At 41.9% G+C, this 17,252-nt stretch overlaps 1 protein-coding gene across 3 annotated transcripts in view; it reads left to right on the top strand.

Annotated features, from left to right (window-relative positions):
* Window positions 1–17,252, top strand: part of LOC122559327 (carboxypeptidase M-like) — an 86,183-nt gene that overhangs the window by 60,393 nt on the left and 8,538 nt on the right. For 2 of the 3 annotated variants that reach the window (XM_043708707.2, XM_043708706.2), the window contains 4 exons: window positions 6,297–6,535; window positions 8,700–8,867; window positions 13,060–13,212; window positions 16,103–16,251. In XM_043708707.2, the coding sequence (XP_043564642.2) occupies window positions 6,297–6,535; window positions 8,700–8,867; window positions 13,060–13,212; window positions 16,103–16,251 (709 nt within the window). The remainder of the gene's footprint in view (window positions 1–6,296; window positions 6,536–8,699; window positions 8,868–13,059; window positions 13,213–16,102; window positions 16,252–17,252) is intronic. The other variant, XM_043708708.2, reaches the window with a different exon arrangement.

The raw sequence follows: 17,252 nt of genomic DNA on the forward strand, positions 1-17,252 counted from the left end.
AATCTCTCAGCTGCAAACCAGATCTAATAATAGTAGTCAATAAGTTGCACAAATGCCAGTTTCAGCCCTGAGGAAATAATCCAGCTGGTCATGGGTGCAAACATGATAGACAACACTTTAATCATTGCAACAGGAAGCAGATCACAAACACCAATATAGCAATGCAATTTGCACATAGGTGCACATGGGCATCTTATATTGTCATCTTTTGTTGAATGAGCTTAGCTTCCAAAACTCTACAAAGCAAGCCACCTCCTTAAGTAGAATGTTAAATGTTAGGGCCCAGGAAAGCTCAGCAAGCTGTACATCTCTATGACTCTGACTCTATAAGCAGACTATCCTTCAGGAAATCTGTTACCCATAGTCCGAATAGGCATGACGAAAAGGTGAAACAACATCTTTAACTAAACAAAGACCAAATAGTCATTTGGTTGTACCCAACTTGAGTAAAGCTTTTAAAAAAAAACCACATTTTATCAAAGCTTTTTGTCTTGCATGCATAATTCATAATAAAACTCTCAGAAAATGAGGGAAAATTACCACTTACCACTTGTTCTGTATTCAATCGTCTAATACACTGCATCAGTTGTACAACACATTGATCTTTTACTGATAAATTCTGTCCTATGATCCTGTCCCACTAGCCTCCTGAAGAAGGAGCAGCACTCCAAAAGCTAGTGCTTTCAAATAAACCTGTTAGACTATAACCTGGTGTTGTGATTATTAACTTTGTCCACCCCAGTCCAACACTGGCACCTCCACATCATTGATGTCTTGTGATTGATGCCTTATTCGATCAACGGTCCCCATTTTGGTTAGTCCCCAGGCAGACTCTCGTGTTGATGGAGACATTTAGCTGCTTCAGTGTTTTAAGGTGGTTCCACTGACCTCTTGGTTGTCTCCTTCCACAGCTGAGTTCAGAGTAGAATGGTTGCTTTGTGTTTGGTGTTGGGTATATGAGGGACATGTCCCACACAGTGGAGTTGATTTTGAATGATTTGCCCCTTGTTATTGAAAAGTTGGCTTGGGAGAGAGTGTTGCTGTTGGCAACCTTTTTCTTTGACTTTGAAGGATCTTACACCACCACCGTCTTTGTATCACCAAATGATTTGACATGCCTGCTAGATGTTGTCCAAGTCCAAAAATCTGTAAGAACATGGGATCCCGGCTGTGCTGTAAACCATGACATTGGTCTCTGATACAGGCAAAACTCTGCAGATCCTGGAATCTGAAACAAAGTGTGCTGGAGAAATTCAGCAGGTCTGAAACATCTTTCACACATCTGAAACAAAATGTGGCAGCGTCTGTAGAGACAAACAGTTACAAGTTTTGAGTCCAGTTTGACACACTCCTTAGCAATTGAAAGATGTTGGAATAAGGTGAAAGATTAAAATGGAAATTATACCAGAAAGATGAGCAAAATGTCTTCAAGGAGGGTATAGCTGGAAGAAATGTTGCCTATGCTACTAACTCTTGGGTTTGAGACCCTGGAGGCATGATGCTTTTCCTTATCTAGGTTTAACTTCACTCCAAGCAGGTTTGCAAAATGGTCCGCATTTTCTAGGATCTCTGTGTTGATACTAATTGACAGGGGGAGTGTTGTACTGGAGCAGCTGGTTGGTAGAGAGCCTTAGTTTTCTGGGTGTTTAAGAAAAGGACCATGTTCCCATCTGCTTTGAAGAAGGAGTTAGCAATGACCTGGAGTTCAGTTTGTGTGGTCACACACAAGCTCTATCTGCATAATGAAGATCAGTGACTTTGTGGGGTTGGGTCACTCTGGTTTTGAATTGAAGATGATGAAGGTTGAATTGTTTCTTGTCAGTTTTATATTTTCTGTCAATGTGTGGAGGTAATTTGCTGGAGGTGGAGTACAGTATTGAAGCAAAGATAATGAAGAGGAGATTTGGTGCATTGACATAGCCCTGTTTGACCTCTGTCTTCTCTGAGATGGGGTTATAAATGTGATTGCTTTGTGAAAAGGTGTGTGTGCGACACTGTGGACCGTAGTCTTTCCAGCATTTCTGATAGGTCCATGAATCCAATAATCATTGTCAATCCTGCAATAGCCTAAGGATACAGGATGTGCCAGTTAGGACTGAAATGGGGATAAATTTCTTCAGCAAAAGTGGGGAGTCTGTGGAATTACCTGTTGCAGAACACGGTGGAGATCAAAGTGTTGGCTGTTTTCAAGAAGGAGTTAGATATAGTTCTTAGGGGTTGGATGATCAGCTATGATCATATTGAATGGTGGAGCAGGATCTAAGGACTGAATTGCCTACACATCCACCTCATATTGGGTTGAGGGAGGGGGCAGGTGGGGTAATGGCCCTGTGGTATTATTGCTCCACTATTAATCCAGAAATTCAGGTAATGTTCTGGGGTCCTGGGTTCAAATCCCACAGATTTGATGGTGAATTTGAATTCAATAATACTAAAATTAAGAGTCTACTGATGACCATTAAACTACTTTCAATTGTCGGAAAAACCTATCTAGCTCGCTAATGTCCTTCAAGGAAGGAAATCTGCCATCCTTATCTGGTTTGGTCTACATGTGACTCCAACCCCACGGTAATGTGGTTGACTCTCATTTGCCCTCTGAAATGGCAGAGCAAGCCACTCCATTCAAAGGCAATTAGAGATGGGCAATACATGGTGACCAGTCAGTGACACAACATGTCCCACAAGTGAACAGAGAATTTCCATCTTTAATAGATCAGCCAGCCAATTTTAGTATTTCTACTTTCTATCCATTCATTTCATTTTCCTTCAATATTTCAAATTATTTGCACTGCACTGTTAATTTAAATTAACTTCTTCATTTTTAATTTCCTTTTATGTTTCCTCCTTGAGGAAGCAGCATTTTTTCACTCTTTTGACCATACTGTTTCCGTTGTGTTCAGATATTATCTCTCTTCAGCCCAGTTCTCTCTAACTTTTTGAAATCTTAAACTTTGAATTTCTGCTGTGTCAGATTAGGCGCTTACCATTGGAAAGCTAAGGAATAGTTCTTTGAGAGGTGTAAGGAATTTGTGATAAACTTGTGTATGGGCAAAGAAAAAAGGTCAATGGGACAAGTATAGAAACTGGCAATGAGCAAATGCTAAACTTCAGAACCGCAGAGGACTAAAGTACAAAGATGGAATTGGAGGAATGAGAGACTTGGACAACTGCAGCATTGAGCATCCCCCAGAGTGAAAAAAAAATACAAGGCCTGCTGGAATTCTCCAGGTCCAGTGGAGCTGGTTTTGGAGATAGGGAGAGGGGAATTGAGAAATAGAACTGGTGTTGGAGGTAGGCAAAGTGCGGTTGAGGAAACGGAGCTGGTTTTGAAGGTAGGGAAATTTGGGGGGTGGTGGGGGTGGGGTAGGTTTAGGAAATTGGTGGACAGGCTTTCCAATGTGTTTTGGTGTCTCGCATGGTTGCCAGAGCTGGGGGCACAGCAGCAAAGGTAACATTGTTAGGTAGGACCTGTTCAGAGATGTTATTACGCACCTCTGGAGTAGGTGAAACCTTAACCTGGGCCTCCTGGCTTAGAGATAGGAACATGACCAGTGGTGGGCAAATCAATAAGACAATTAGAGAGCGCTTTAGTGGCTGTTTAACTGAGTGGAGTGTAGTTCTGGAAGAATCATGCAACCCCCTGGCTGTGTTTTCACTTGAAGTTAGGCTGCATTGCTGGTGGCAACATTACAGGTGAACGAGATTTAACATTTTTGGGAACAGTCAATCTGAACAGGAATCTGTTTTCAGTTTCTTACCAATAGCCACTTTCTGACTGCATTGTAAATATTAATTTCCAATTGAAAACAATGTGACGAGATACAAGCCACACTTCAAAAGAATCTCTCCCTTTCTGCCACTGACACGGTTTGTGCACATGTGCAGGACATACTCAACACATTGTGTTGTGGTGCAAATAAACAGCTTGAAATAGACGAAAACACGTGGAAAAGCTCAACAGGTCAAGCAGCATCTTTGCAGAAACAGGATTAACCTTTCTGGTTGATGACTCTGTGATCTTAAAGAGGCGGCTAATTAACAATCCACCTTGTTCAGGCCATTGACCTGAGACGTTAACTGGGTTTCTCTTTGCAGATGCTTCCTGACCTACTGAGGCTTGCCAGCTTTGTTTTCTTTTTTAAAAAATTATTTCAGACTTCCAGCATATGCAGAGCTTTGCTTTTGTGGTGGCTTTCAATGATACAGGCAAGAAAAAAACTGGGACTGCTGTCTTCACCCTGTTTGGTGGGGAGGTTGTGGAGATGCATGTTCACAACCATCACAGATCTCCACTGGCTGAGTGTCAGCATCATTCCCTCCTGATCACACTATGGCTGCTGCCAATGGATTACACTACCCTGAACTCCTGACTTTGATACCCGACTGTGGTTCCCAACTGGTTGGCGAACATAGAGGTGCTCCTTTAATTGGCCACCTCCCATACAATCGTACAAGAATGTGCACTATTGACATGAGTAAGATTGTGGAAATTAACCCAATGCAAGTCTTGAAGGTTTCAGTCAAGTAATCAAAGGGAACACAAGCAGGAAAGAATCACATGTGGAAAGATGCATTTTATTACTTTGCCTTCCTACAAAGTCATGTGAAAATTGACTAATGTAAATTCAATTTCTTTTCAATAGGTTTCTGTCTAGGTTTGAATCAATCTAGACAAGACTGGTGTACTTTCCCAATTGAATCATTATTTCAGTTATATTGATCTTCTCAACATTATGATCTATTCTCCATTAGAAACTGGCAATAAGTGATGTCTTAAATAATCTGCTTCAATCACTGTTTTGTTTTATTTCTATGATCTTCATTTGAGATTGATAACTTATTGAAAAATCACTGTGGTTTCTCAGTTGTGTGAAGTTGTCTATTTCTGTTGGGAGCTGACATTTTATGGCAATTTCGAAACTGAAATGAGGGAACCCAACTGATCTTGTTGAAAATTAAAATGTTTTTAACTCTACAACTGGTACAATTTGTGCAGAAGGAATCGATAGTGCTGTAACAGAAACTGAAATTGCTGGAGCAACTCAGCAGGTCTGGTAGCATCTTTGGAGAGAAAGCAGAGTTAACATTTCGAGTCCAGTGACGCTTCAGGACTCAGCAGCTGGGAAAAGGTGGTATATATGCTGAAGACAGGGGAGTGTGTGTGTGTGAGCGTGCTTTTTTTTGGGGGGAGGGGTTAAAGAGTGAGTGAGGAAAGGTGAGTGGATAGGTGGAGTCGAGCCCAGAGACACAGATATGAAAGGGGTAGGCAGATAAAAGGACCTTTAGTAGTAAGCCAGGACACAAGATTTGATTTGATTTATTATTGTCACATGTACCAAAATAGTGAAAAGTATTGTTTTACATTCTAACCAGACAAGTCAGACCCTACATAAATATATTCGGGTAATAGAATAGAATACAAAATAGTGCTCCAGCTGCAAACAAGATGCAGAGAAAGATCAACTCTCATATGAGGTGTCTGAGTTTTAGATTACTTACAGTATAGAAACAGGCCCTTCGGCCCAACAAGTCCACACCGACCCGCCGAAGCGCAACCCACCCATAAGCCTACATTTAGCCCTTACCTAACACTACGCACAATTTAGCATGGCCAATTCACCTGACCTGCACATTTTTGGACTGTGGGAGGAAACCGGAGCACCCGGAGGAAACCCACATAGACACGGGGAGAATGTGCAAACTCCACACAGTCAGTCGCCTGAGTCGGGAATTGAACCCGGGTCTGTTCATAAGTCTGATAACAGCGGGGAAGGAGCTGTTCTTGAATCTGTTGGTATGTGTTTTCAAACTTTTGTATCTTCTGCCCAATGGAAGAGAGCATAACCGGGGTGGGAGGGGTCTGTGATTATGTTGGCTGCTTTCCCAAGGCAGTGGGAAGTATAGATTGAGTCGATGGAAGAAAGGCTGGTACAATGACAACATTCAAAAGGTATTTGGATGTGTACGTGAATAGAAACGGTTACAGGGATAAGGGCCAAATGGGACTAGATTAATTTGGGATATCTGATCAGCATGGACAAGTTGGACAAAAGGGTCTGTTTCCATGCTGTACATCTCACTCGATGACACTAAACACCATGTTTTCCTCCTGCTATCAATTCTGATTAACAGACTCAATGTTAACTCTGCTTTTTCTCCACAGATGCTGCTAGACCTGCTGAGTTTTTCCAGCAGTTTTTGTTTAAGACTTGCAGCATCCACAGTTCTTTGTCTTGTTGTGTTGATATTGCTGTATTTGACTAAAAAGTACTTTCATCTTCCACTCCTTTACTCAGATACAATAAAAGGCAAATTGATTTGAATAGAAACTTCCCCGATGCCTTTGAAAATAACACTTTATTATTAGAATTGGAAACCAGTGCAATAATGGATTGGATTGAAAAAAACGTGGCACGATTTGAACCAGAAACCAGAGCAATAATGAGGTGGATAATGAATGAAACCTTTGTTCTATCTACAAGTTTGCATGGAGGGGCTCTTGTAGCCAGTTATCCATATGACGACATACAACCAGGTAATGTAGCTGAAACATTGCCTTTTTGAAAAGGATGCAAACTAATTGTACAGTTATTAACACTGTGTTGATTACTTGCTCGGTGTAAAGATACTGAAGATTTCTTCTATGATATGGGCGGCACGGTGGCACAGTGGTTAGCACTGCTGCCTCGCAGCGCCAGAGACCCGGGTTCAATTCCCGCCTCAGGCGACTGACTGTGTGGAGTTTGCACATTCTCCCCGTGTCTGTGTGGGTTTCCTCCGGGTGCTCCGGTTTCCTCCCACAGTCCAAAGATGTGCAGGTCAGGTGAATTGGCCATGCTAAATTGTCCGTAGTGTTAGGTAAGGGGTAAATGTAGGGGTATGGGTGGTTTGCGCTTCGGCGGGTCGGTGTGGACTTGTTGGGCCGAAGGGCCTGTTTCCACACTGTAAAGTAATCTAATCTAATCTAAAGTAATCTAATCTAATCTAAAGATATTTAAAGTTTACTATTTAACATTACTGCATTTTAATGCATTAATTATTTGGACTTTTTTTTGTAAAGTTCTGTGCTTTGAAGTGATAATATTCTAATTTATGACTGGGACCCATTTTCTTTTACTCATAAATGTGGGTGTTGCCTTCTGAGCTAGCTTTTATTGCCCATCCCTAATTATCCAGAGGGCAGCTCAGAATCATCCACATTACTGTGGGTCTGGAGTCACATGTAGGCCAGACCAGGTAAGGGCAATTGCCTCCCCTAAAAGATATTTGTGAACCAGGTGGGGTTATCCAACAATTGAAATGGTTTCATGATCATCATTAGACTCTCAAATTCAGACTTTTATTGAATTTAGATTCCACGATATGCCATTGCAGGATTTACACCCAGGTCCCCAAAACATTATCTGGGTCTCTGGATTAGTAGTCCAGTGATAAAACCACTAGGCCATTAAATGATGGTCCAAAGCGGCCTCAATAGTAGAACAGGCAAAAGGTGTCTGTATCTCACTCGCAGCAGATGGAAAGTGTTGCTTGTTATCATGATTCAACATGTCCTGTGGACATTGATGCCGCGTGCTCCTGGACTTGAACCTAGCTGTGCACAGACCAGCAAGTGTTTTCCTTAATGAAGCCCTCTCCACAGGCATGCAGGCAAAGCTCCTGTAAATCCACTTCAAAGAATCAGAGGTAGTATTTCTCCACTGTTGACTGAAGTCCAAGGAAGGACAAAGAAAATGCTTCATAGACATATTGGAGCTTACCCTGAAGCATGGTTAGAGATGAGGCAGCTACCAAACATTCAAATTGGTGACCACTTGACTATCAAAATGCCTCATGCTTTGGCTCAGTGAGGATGCAGGTTGGTGGCTGTGATTTAAAGAAAAAAAAGCACATCATGTAACAACCAAAGCACAATACTGTACTGGGGATGCTGGAGACAATGAGAGAGAATGCTAAGGAAACTCAGCAGGTCTGGCAGCAAGTTGAGAGGAAAAACCGTGAATGTTTCCGATCCAATGTGATTTTTTCAGTTCTGAAGAAAGAATCCTGGTCGATGGGAATCCACTATGCCAGATGTAGGACCGCCCAGACAAAATCCTATCTTATACATTTAGGAGATTGAGAGTACATTATGGAAATGGGTTGGACTAGCCAAGTTGAAGGAGCAGATTGGCCATTGAGCCAAAACCTGCAATGTAAAGCAAGACCACAGCATCATTGCCATCTGGTGATCGGAGTAATTCCAAGTTAAAATCACGCAACACCAGGTTATAGACCAACAGGTTTACTTGGATGTACAAGCTTTCGGAGCGCTGCTCTTTTGTCAGGTGGCTGACGAAGAAGCAGCACTCCAAAAGCTTGTACTTCCAAATAAACCTGTTGGTCTATAACTTGATGTTGTGTGATTTTAACTTTTGTCTGCCCCAGACCTACACCGACATCTCCACATCCAGGAGTAATTCCAAACATTTCTGCACCCATATTGCCAGATCAACCTTCAACTTCTCTGATCATTCAGTTATGCTTTAAAGTCCAACATTCTTAAAACTTAACCTTGAATTTGCTATGATATGTTTGCAGTATAATTGCTTTAACTCCATGACACTCACCGATTGTCTGTCTGAAACAGATCACTGTGTTTATTCTTGAGGTTTCTTCAGCTTCATAACTAAACTTGAGTTCCTCCCTCTCTGTGAAAGCCATAGATTACTCTGGCTACAGCAGGTGTCCTGATGATGATGTCTTTGTGTATCTTGCGAAGAATTATTCTTACAGCCACGCCACCATGTACAACGGGGATGAATGTGTAACCACCCCAAATTTCAAGGATGGAATTACCAATGGAGCTGATTGGTATTATTTTTCAGGTAAACCTTGTAGCTGTTTACAAATCAGATTGTGATTATCTTTAATTCCTACCCAGAATGAATACAAAGAACCATGATGGAGAACTCTGATATGCAGGTTAATTACCTGCTTATTTATTGGGGGGGGGGGTTGTAGAAGTCAAAGTTCTTGTCCTTTTTCAAAACATCTGTCCCTTGCAGATCACTCACTCAGAAATAAATTTTGTTTTGTAATCCAGTAGAACTCTCTTCAACACTATGGGATGAAAAAGTTAAATTTGGTGATTATTTTTAACCAGTAAACAGCTGTGATAAATTTAGTTTTGCAAAGGCTCAAATGTAATTTGACTGTGTTTTGAGACTGCTGTTAAACTGGTTTCCAGACTCGTTTTGGAAACCCATCTGCCCACAGCTAAGCAGGCATTACCCGGGATGAGAAATGACTTAAGCAGTGATCATTGGGGGCTGCAAAAGAGTTTTTTCCCTCATTTTTACCTCCTGATTTGTCTGGAAAGGGCAGGATGCTCCTTTAGCTTCATGGTGCTGCCCTGGGCACCATGCTGTGTTCCAACATTCGTAGCCATCACGTTTTAATGATGTAAGGATAAAAAAAACTAACTTCCCATTGAATCCTCAGACACAGTGTAGCAATAACAGTCAACACTTGCATTTCTATAGCCCCATTTCACGTAATTGGAAGTCAGTTCACTCAGCTGGCTAACTGGCTTGAATATGGCGCAGACTAGCACTGTGAGGAAAGGAAATTCTGGAGAATGAAGAATAATTCCAAACTGAAAGACACTTACGTTAATTTATGGATCTTTGACTGAATCCAGAAAGTGAGTGTCCGGCGACGGTTCTTCCCTGTAGGCATTAGTGTTCAGATGGGTGTAGTTGCTGAAGATGTAGAATTCCTTTCAAAATGGATGAAGGTGCAGTGAATTGATGTTTACAATCTATCCCTGCCCCATGACTTCTCAATCAGCTTGCACCAGTTGACGCAATCGCTTATAACATACTCCTCCAACACGTCTGGATGTCCTCACCCCCGAAATACAAATGGGTAGCTTCCGGGTATATTAAGTAATAAGGAGTTGCAAACAGAATATTGACTTTTATACAAGGTGGGGGGACTTTTAAAGGAAGGGAATCTTGCTACAATTGTGCAGGGCATTTGGTGAGAGCACACCTGGAGTACTGTGTATTGGTCCCTGTATTTAGGGAAGGATTTACTTTCATTGGAGGCAGTTACGGTAATGTTCATTAGTGGATTTCTGGTACAAAGAAAAGTTCTTTTAATGAAGGCAGATTGAGCCGATACTCAGTGGATTACAGAAGATTGAGACATTTTTAAAAATCTGAGATGCTGCAAAGGCTTTAACAGCTGGGTTAATGTTTCCCTTGGGGATTTATAAAACGAAGGGACAGTAGAGTCACAGATGTACAGCATGGAAACAGACCCTTCGGTCCAACCCGTCCATGCCAACCAGATATCCCAATCCAAACTAGTCCCACCTGCCAACCCGGCCCATATCCCTCCAAACCCTTCCTATTCATATACCCATCCAGATGCCTTTTAAATGCTGCAATTGTACCAGCCTTCACCACATCCTCTGGCAGCTCATTCCATACATGTACCATCCTCTGTGTAAAAAAAAAAAAGTTGCCCCTTAGGTCTCTTTTATATCTTTCCCCTCTCACCCTAAACCTATGCCCTCTAGTTCTGGACTAACCAACCCCAGGGAAAAGACTTTGTCTATTTATCCTATCCATGCCCCTCATGATTTTGTAAACCTCTATAAGGTCACCCCTCAACCTCCGATGCTCCAGGGCAAACAGCCCCAGCCTCTCCCTAAAGCTCAAATCCTCCAACCCTGGCAACATCCTTGGAAATACTTTCTGAACCCTTTCAAGTTTCACAACATCATTCCGATAGGAAGGAGACCAGAATTTCTCACAATATTCCAACAGTGGCCTAACCAATGTCCTGTATAGCCGCAACATGACCTCCTAACTCCTGTACTCAATACTCTGACCAATAAAGGAAAGCATACCAAACGCCGCCTTCACTATCCTATCTACCTGCAACTCCACTTTCAAGGAGCTATGAACCTACACTCCCCAAGGTCTTTTTGTTCAACAACACTACCTAGGTCCTTGCCATTAAGTGTATAAGTCCTGTTAAGATTTGCTTTCCCAAAATGCAGCACCTCACATTTATCTAAATTAAACTCCGTCTGCCACTTCTCAGCCCATTGGCCCATCTGGTCATGATCCTGATGTAATCTGAGGTAACCTTCTTCGCTGTCCACTACACCTGCAATTTTCATGTCATCTGCAAACTTACTAACTGTACCTCTTATGCTCGCATCCAAATAATTTATGTAAATGACAAAAAGTAGTGGACCCAGCACCGATCCTTGTGGCTCTCCACTGGTCACAGCCCTCCAGCCTGAAAAACAACCCTCCACCATCACCCTCTGTCTTCTACCTTTTGAGCCAGTTCTGTATCCAAATGGCTACTTCTCCCTGTATTCCATGAGATTTAACCTTTCTAATCAGTCTCCCATGGAGAACCTTGCCGAACGCCTTACTGAAGTCCATATAGATCACATCTATTGCTCTGCCCTCTGTAATATGGACATTTTGCAAGGTGTCACCATCTATTTCCCTACATTCTATATCTTCCATATCCTTTTCCACAGTAAACACTGATGCAAAATACTCATCTAGTATCTCCCCCATTTTCTGTGGCTCCACACAAAGGCCGCCTTGCTGATCTTTGAGGGGCCCTATTCTCTCCCTAGTTACTCTTTTGTCCTTAATATATTTGGATTCTCCTTAATTCTATTTGCCAAAGCTATCTCGTGTTCCCTTTTTTGCCCTCCTGGTTTCCCTCCTAAGTATACTCCTACTGCCTTTATACTCTTCTAAGGACTCACTCGATCTATCCTGTCCATACCTTATATATGCTTCCTTCTTTAATTTAAGATTAACATCCTGCTTACCTAAGAAGAGATGAGGAGGAATTCTTCTGATAAACGTGAACCTTTAAAATGCTATAGTTTGGACAGCTAATGGAGATAAGGTCATTGAATATATTCAAGGCTGAGGTAGACCCATTTTTGAAATATATTCTCGGGTTATGGGGACAGGCAGTAAAATGGAATTAAGGCAGAGATCAGATATTCCCAACAGTTCCAGAAAATCCAGTGCTTTTGCTATATATCAACATTTTGCTAATTATCAACATTATTGGGTGCTTTTTCATTGTTTTCATACCCCTGTGGTGACTGAGACCGGAAAACCATATCTGTTTCAACAGACATGCACAGGACAGTTATAGAGGATTGAGAGAATAAATATTCCTCTTTGAGAAATCTGACTTTATCAACTTAGGAATGGGATGAGCGAAAATCACAACTGAATTTAGACTTGTCACTAGCTGGAGGATTTGAATAATGATCAGTAGGAGGACCTTGCTAGATTTCCCCTCCTTAACTGGGCGGCACAGTGGCACAGTGGTTAGCACTGCTGCCTCACAGCGCCTGAGACCCGGGTTCAATTCCCGCCTCAGGCGACTGACTGTGTGGAGTTTGCACGTTCTCCCCGTGTCTGCGTGGGTTTCCTCCGGGTGCTCCGGTTTCCTCCCACAGTCCAAAAGATGTGCAGGGTCAGGTGAATTGGCCATGCTAAATTGCCCGTAGTGTTAGGTAAGGGGTAAATGTAGGGGTATGGGTGGGTTTCGCTTCGGCGGGTCGGTGTGGACTTGTTGGGCCGAAGGGCCTGTTTCCACACTGTAATCTAATCTAAAAAAAACTTGGAGCATTTTGCCACCTTTAACAGCTTTTCCACTGGCTAAGATCAGCGAGCTCAGCTAAATCTGTAAATTGTTACTCGTTATGACTTATTTCCATCCTGAATACACTTATTAGAACTTGGTATTGTAAATGAAATACTGGATGACCCATCAATTCACCATCCCTAATTCATTTCCCATTTATGTACTACAACTGCAAAGCCAATTTTCCATTTCCAGTGATATGTCCCTAGAATAATATATACACATAATTATTTTTGTCATCTGTTAACCATTTGTCAGTCTTTAACATCGGCTCAAATATATATTTTGAAGAAAAAAATATGAAGCAAATATAACTATCAGAATATGTTATGAAGAAATGATATCAACTTTCAAATTTTTTTCTGTTAGGTGGAATGCAAGACTTCAACTATATTTGGGGACAATGCTTTGAGCTAACTATAGAGATGTCATGTTGTAAAAATCCACCAGCATCCTATTTGGAGGAATACTGGAATGACAATAAAGAATCCCTGATTAATCTCCTCAAACTTGTTCATCTTGGTATGTACAAATTCTCATCTCTTGGGCAACAGCAATGGGGTAGGTAGCTGTGTTTACTTGAACATCAAATTTATTTTGTCATAAATTGGACATGTTCAAAGGACCAAATCATTCCATCATTATTTGATATCTAGTTCATTTAATTATGTTGGTGATCACTTTGTCTGCTTATTTTTTTCATTGGTTCTAGTTCTGAAGAGCCACTGAATATGTTGTATGTTTGGTTTGGCCACCTAGCAACTGTGTGTAGCTTTACAGAAGCATAACTGACTCTGTTGAAGCCAAGATTCTTCTTTCTCTGAGTCTTTGTCTTTTTCATAATGTAATAGAATCATAGAATTCACAGTGTGGAAAGAGGCCATTCAGCCCATTGAGTCTGCACTGACCCTCTGAAGATATCCCACCCAGACCCATAACCCCAAATTTACCATGGCTAATCCACCTAGCCTGCACACCCTGGAAACTACAGGGCAATTTACCAAGGTTAACCCACTACCAGTACATCTTTGGACTGTGGGAGTACCTGGAGGAAAACCACACAGACAAAGGGAGAATGTGCAAACTCCACACGGACAGTCACCTAAGGCTGGAATCGAATGTAGGTCCATAGCTAACCATGCCCCATAATCTTTAATCATCACAGTGAGAGGTATTATACTGTTCTGGGTATCAACATTTTCATACCTATATACTACAGAATATTTAATCTAAATGGTATTTGAACCAGTACTTTCTAATTGTCTAGAAACATTTTAGTTGTAATCTATAATCTGACTTGTACTTACTTAGTTCATTCCTCATTATATTTTGAGGAACGCACATCCACTAATATCATTTATTGTATCCGTTGCTCCCGATGCGGTCTCTTCTACTTTGGGGAGACTGGGCGCCTCCTAGCAGAGCGCTTTAGGGAAAATCTCCGGGACACCCGCACCAATCAACCACACCGCCCCGTGTCCCAACATTTCAACTCCCCCTCCCACTCTGCCGAGGACATGGAGGTCCTGGGCCTCCTTCACCGCCGCTCCCTCACCACCAGACCTCCCTGACCTATCATCTTCATCCCCTCCCCCCACTCACCCATTGTACTCTATGCTACTTTCTCCCCATCCCCATCCTCCTCTAGCTTATCTCTCCATGCTTCAGGCTCACTGCCTTTATTCCTGATGAAGGGCTTTTGCCAGAAACGTCGATTTCGCTGCTCCTTGGATGCTGCCTGAACTGCTGTGCTCTTTCAGCACCACTAATCCAGAAACTGGGTGATAAAGCCTACCACGTCCAGCCATCTTGAATACACTGACACCCTTCCTTGCAGAGGTCTGTCAATGGCCCCCTCAAAGGTCCACTGTATGTGAATTGTGACCCAGTGTATGAACTGGCGTTTTACACTGAACTCAGTGGTTTGAGGGACTACAAGAGGAAGGTGGTGGTCATCCCGAGGGTAGTACTGGACTTCCCTTTTGAGAGACAACAGAGGTACTCACCAGATCAAGGCCCAGGCTTAACCTGTAGTAACTCAGCATCTTTGGAGAGTGAAGCAGCTGTTATTCTCTGGGGCTGTTCCCCTTTCAATAGCTTTCCCCCTCCTCAGGGCATATAGCAGCACAGAATATCCCTCTGGAAGATTTCCCTGCATAATTCATGCTGACCCAGACAAACAGACGGAATCCATTGCAGGCTTAATGTAGCACAAGGCAGGCACTCCACCCCAATGCCTCTGGGATGTTTGTAAGATAATCCAGACCTATATTTCCTTTGCTGTGGGCCTTGGCTTATAAATACAGCTATTGAAGCTTCCAAGTTATTTTCACTGCCAATTATTTTTAAATTTGCAAAAGTAGAATACATGTAAAGAATAAATACATATAATTTTATGGAAGAGACAGATGCAAGACTGTTAAGTTACAATACATGTTTGTGAGATGGGTTTTAAGATTTTTCATTGGATTTGAGAGGAGCAATTGGAGGTTGAACACAGTTCAGAGTTCCAAGCTTCAAGCACAGCACAGAACTGTGCAGGAACATATCATGAATGGTAGTTCTGACATTGTTTGACCTGGGAAGTACTGGGACTTAAATTTGGCACAAATTGCAGAAGGTCCTAGGAGCAGCAAATACCTCCATTGCAGGGGACAGTAAGATGGAGGCAGAAATCCTTGCAACATTTCAGAAGTATTTAGATGTGCACTTGTGATAGCAAGGATACAAGGCTATGGGCCTGAAATAATTGCACAGAGGCCAGTATCCCTTCACCAAGTCACCCATTATTTAGTTGTGCACAGTACACTGGCTGTGGCCAGCCAGCTCAGAGTCAGTCCTCAACTGAGGAAATTCCAGTCTCCTAATTATATATTTTTTGAGGTAATCGCTGACTGGGGTCTGTGATAGATGGTTATGGAACAAAGAGGGAGAGACATACTGGCCCTCATCTTGTCTCCTGCAGATGCACCTGACATGACAGCATTGGTGAAATAAATGCACAGAGGCCAGTGTCCTGTCACCAAGTCACTCGTTATTTGCTAGCGCACAGAACACTGACTGTGATCAGCCAGTTCGGAATCAGTTCTCAACTGAGGAGATTCTAATCTCCTAGTAATATTAGTCATCCAAGGCTTTTCTGATTGGGGTTATCAAAGTAATCGTAGTTAACAAGGTCCACCTGGTTCTAATCACTACAGGGCCAAATGTCTGAAAATAGGATGAGAATACTTTTTGTTGGTGCAGACTTAATTGGGTCAAAGGGCTTTTCCTTACACATGCCCTCAGTGTGTAGTGTATACATAATAATGTGAGCAGCAGAGTTCTCTCACATAGAAACTCTCCATGAAACTCCTTGAATTGACACTTAGGGCTGTTTTATAATTATTTAATATCATTTTTGTTTATGCAGGTATAAAAGGACAAGTCCTGAACGTAAATGGTACTCCCATAAAAAATGCAAAAGTAGAGATTCAAGGCAGAAAAAACAAATACCCTTTTCGAACTAATGAATGGGGTGAATATTACAGACTCCTGTTACCTGGATTATATACTGTGAATGTAAGCTCAATTTATATGAATGACTCTTGTGCCTAGTCACATCTACCTTGCAGTATTTTGTTGTATTTATAATTAATGCAGACAGGCAGACCGTTCAATCCTTCTTTCTGTAAAGATGAGTTGTCACTCAACAGGTAATGGGCTCAGCTGGGCAATACAGCATTTACTCCAAGATTCAGCACTAACTTTGTACTGTAGCCTTTAGATTTTAAAAAGTATCTATATATAAACTGAACATACCTGCAAGCAAGGTAGAATGACCTATATCACTGGTGTTCAGTGAGTGGTTTCATGTAAAAGTCAAGATGAAGTGGCATAAGGATCTCAGAAAATCTTCAAGCAGCTTTTAAAAAACATCTTGGTTAAGTCCCAAGTCTTTTAAAACAAAATTGAAAGATCTGAAGACCTTTGTGTAGAAATCTGCAACATATGAGACTCTTTAGTCTATTATGCTCTGACTGAGTCTTTGAAACTGTCATTTCTTTGTCATTGAATTTCCATTTGAAGAAATTAGGCTAACAAAGTCTGTTCCATTCACTCAAAGAATTAGCTTCCAGTGAGCCGAGCGTGAGCGATCTACAATATTTTGTTTCTGGAAAACATTTACATGCACTCACCTTGCAGCACTTTATATTGAAACATTCTTCAAGATGAAGATCTTGAGATTAATTGTAGTCACAGGTTGACAGGATAGTGAAGAAGGTATTTGGTATGCTTGCCCTTATTGGTCAATGCTTGGAGAATAGGAGTTGGGAGGTCATGTTGCGGCTGTACAGGACATTGGTTAGGCCACTTTTGGAATAATGTGTGCAGTTCTGGTCTCCTTGCTATAGGAAGGATGTTGTGAAACTTGAAAGGGTTCAGAAATGATTTACAAGGATGTTGCCAGGGTTGGAGGATTTGAGCTACAGGGAGAGGTTGAATAGGCTGGGGCTGTTCTCCCTGGAGCATTGGAGGCTGAGGGGTGACCTTATAGAGGTTTACAAAATTATGGATGGGAT

This window comes from Chiloscyllium plagiosum, unplaced genomic scaffold (assembly GCF_037043375.1).
Source record: "Chiloscyllium plagiosum isolate Xiang-an unplaced genomic scaffold, Cpla_swu_hap1 HiC_scaffold_19, whole genome shotgun sequence".
Lineage (NCBI taxonomy): Eukaryota > Metazoa > Chordata > Chondrichthyes > Orectolobiformes > Hemiscylliidae > Chiloscyllium > Chiloscyllium plagiosum.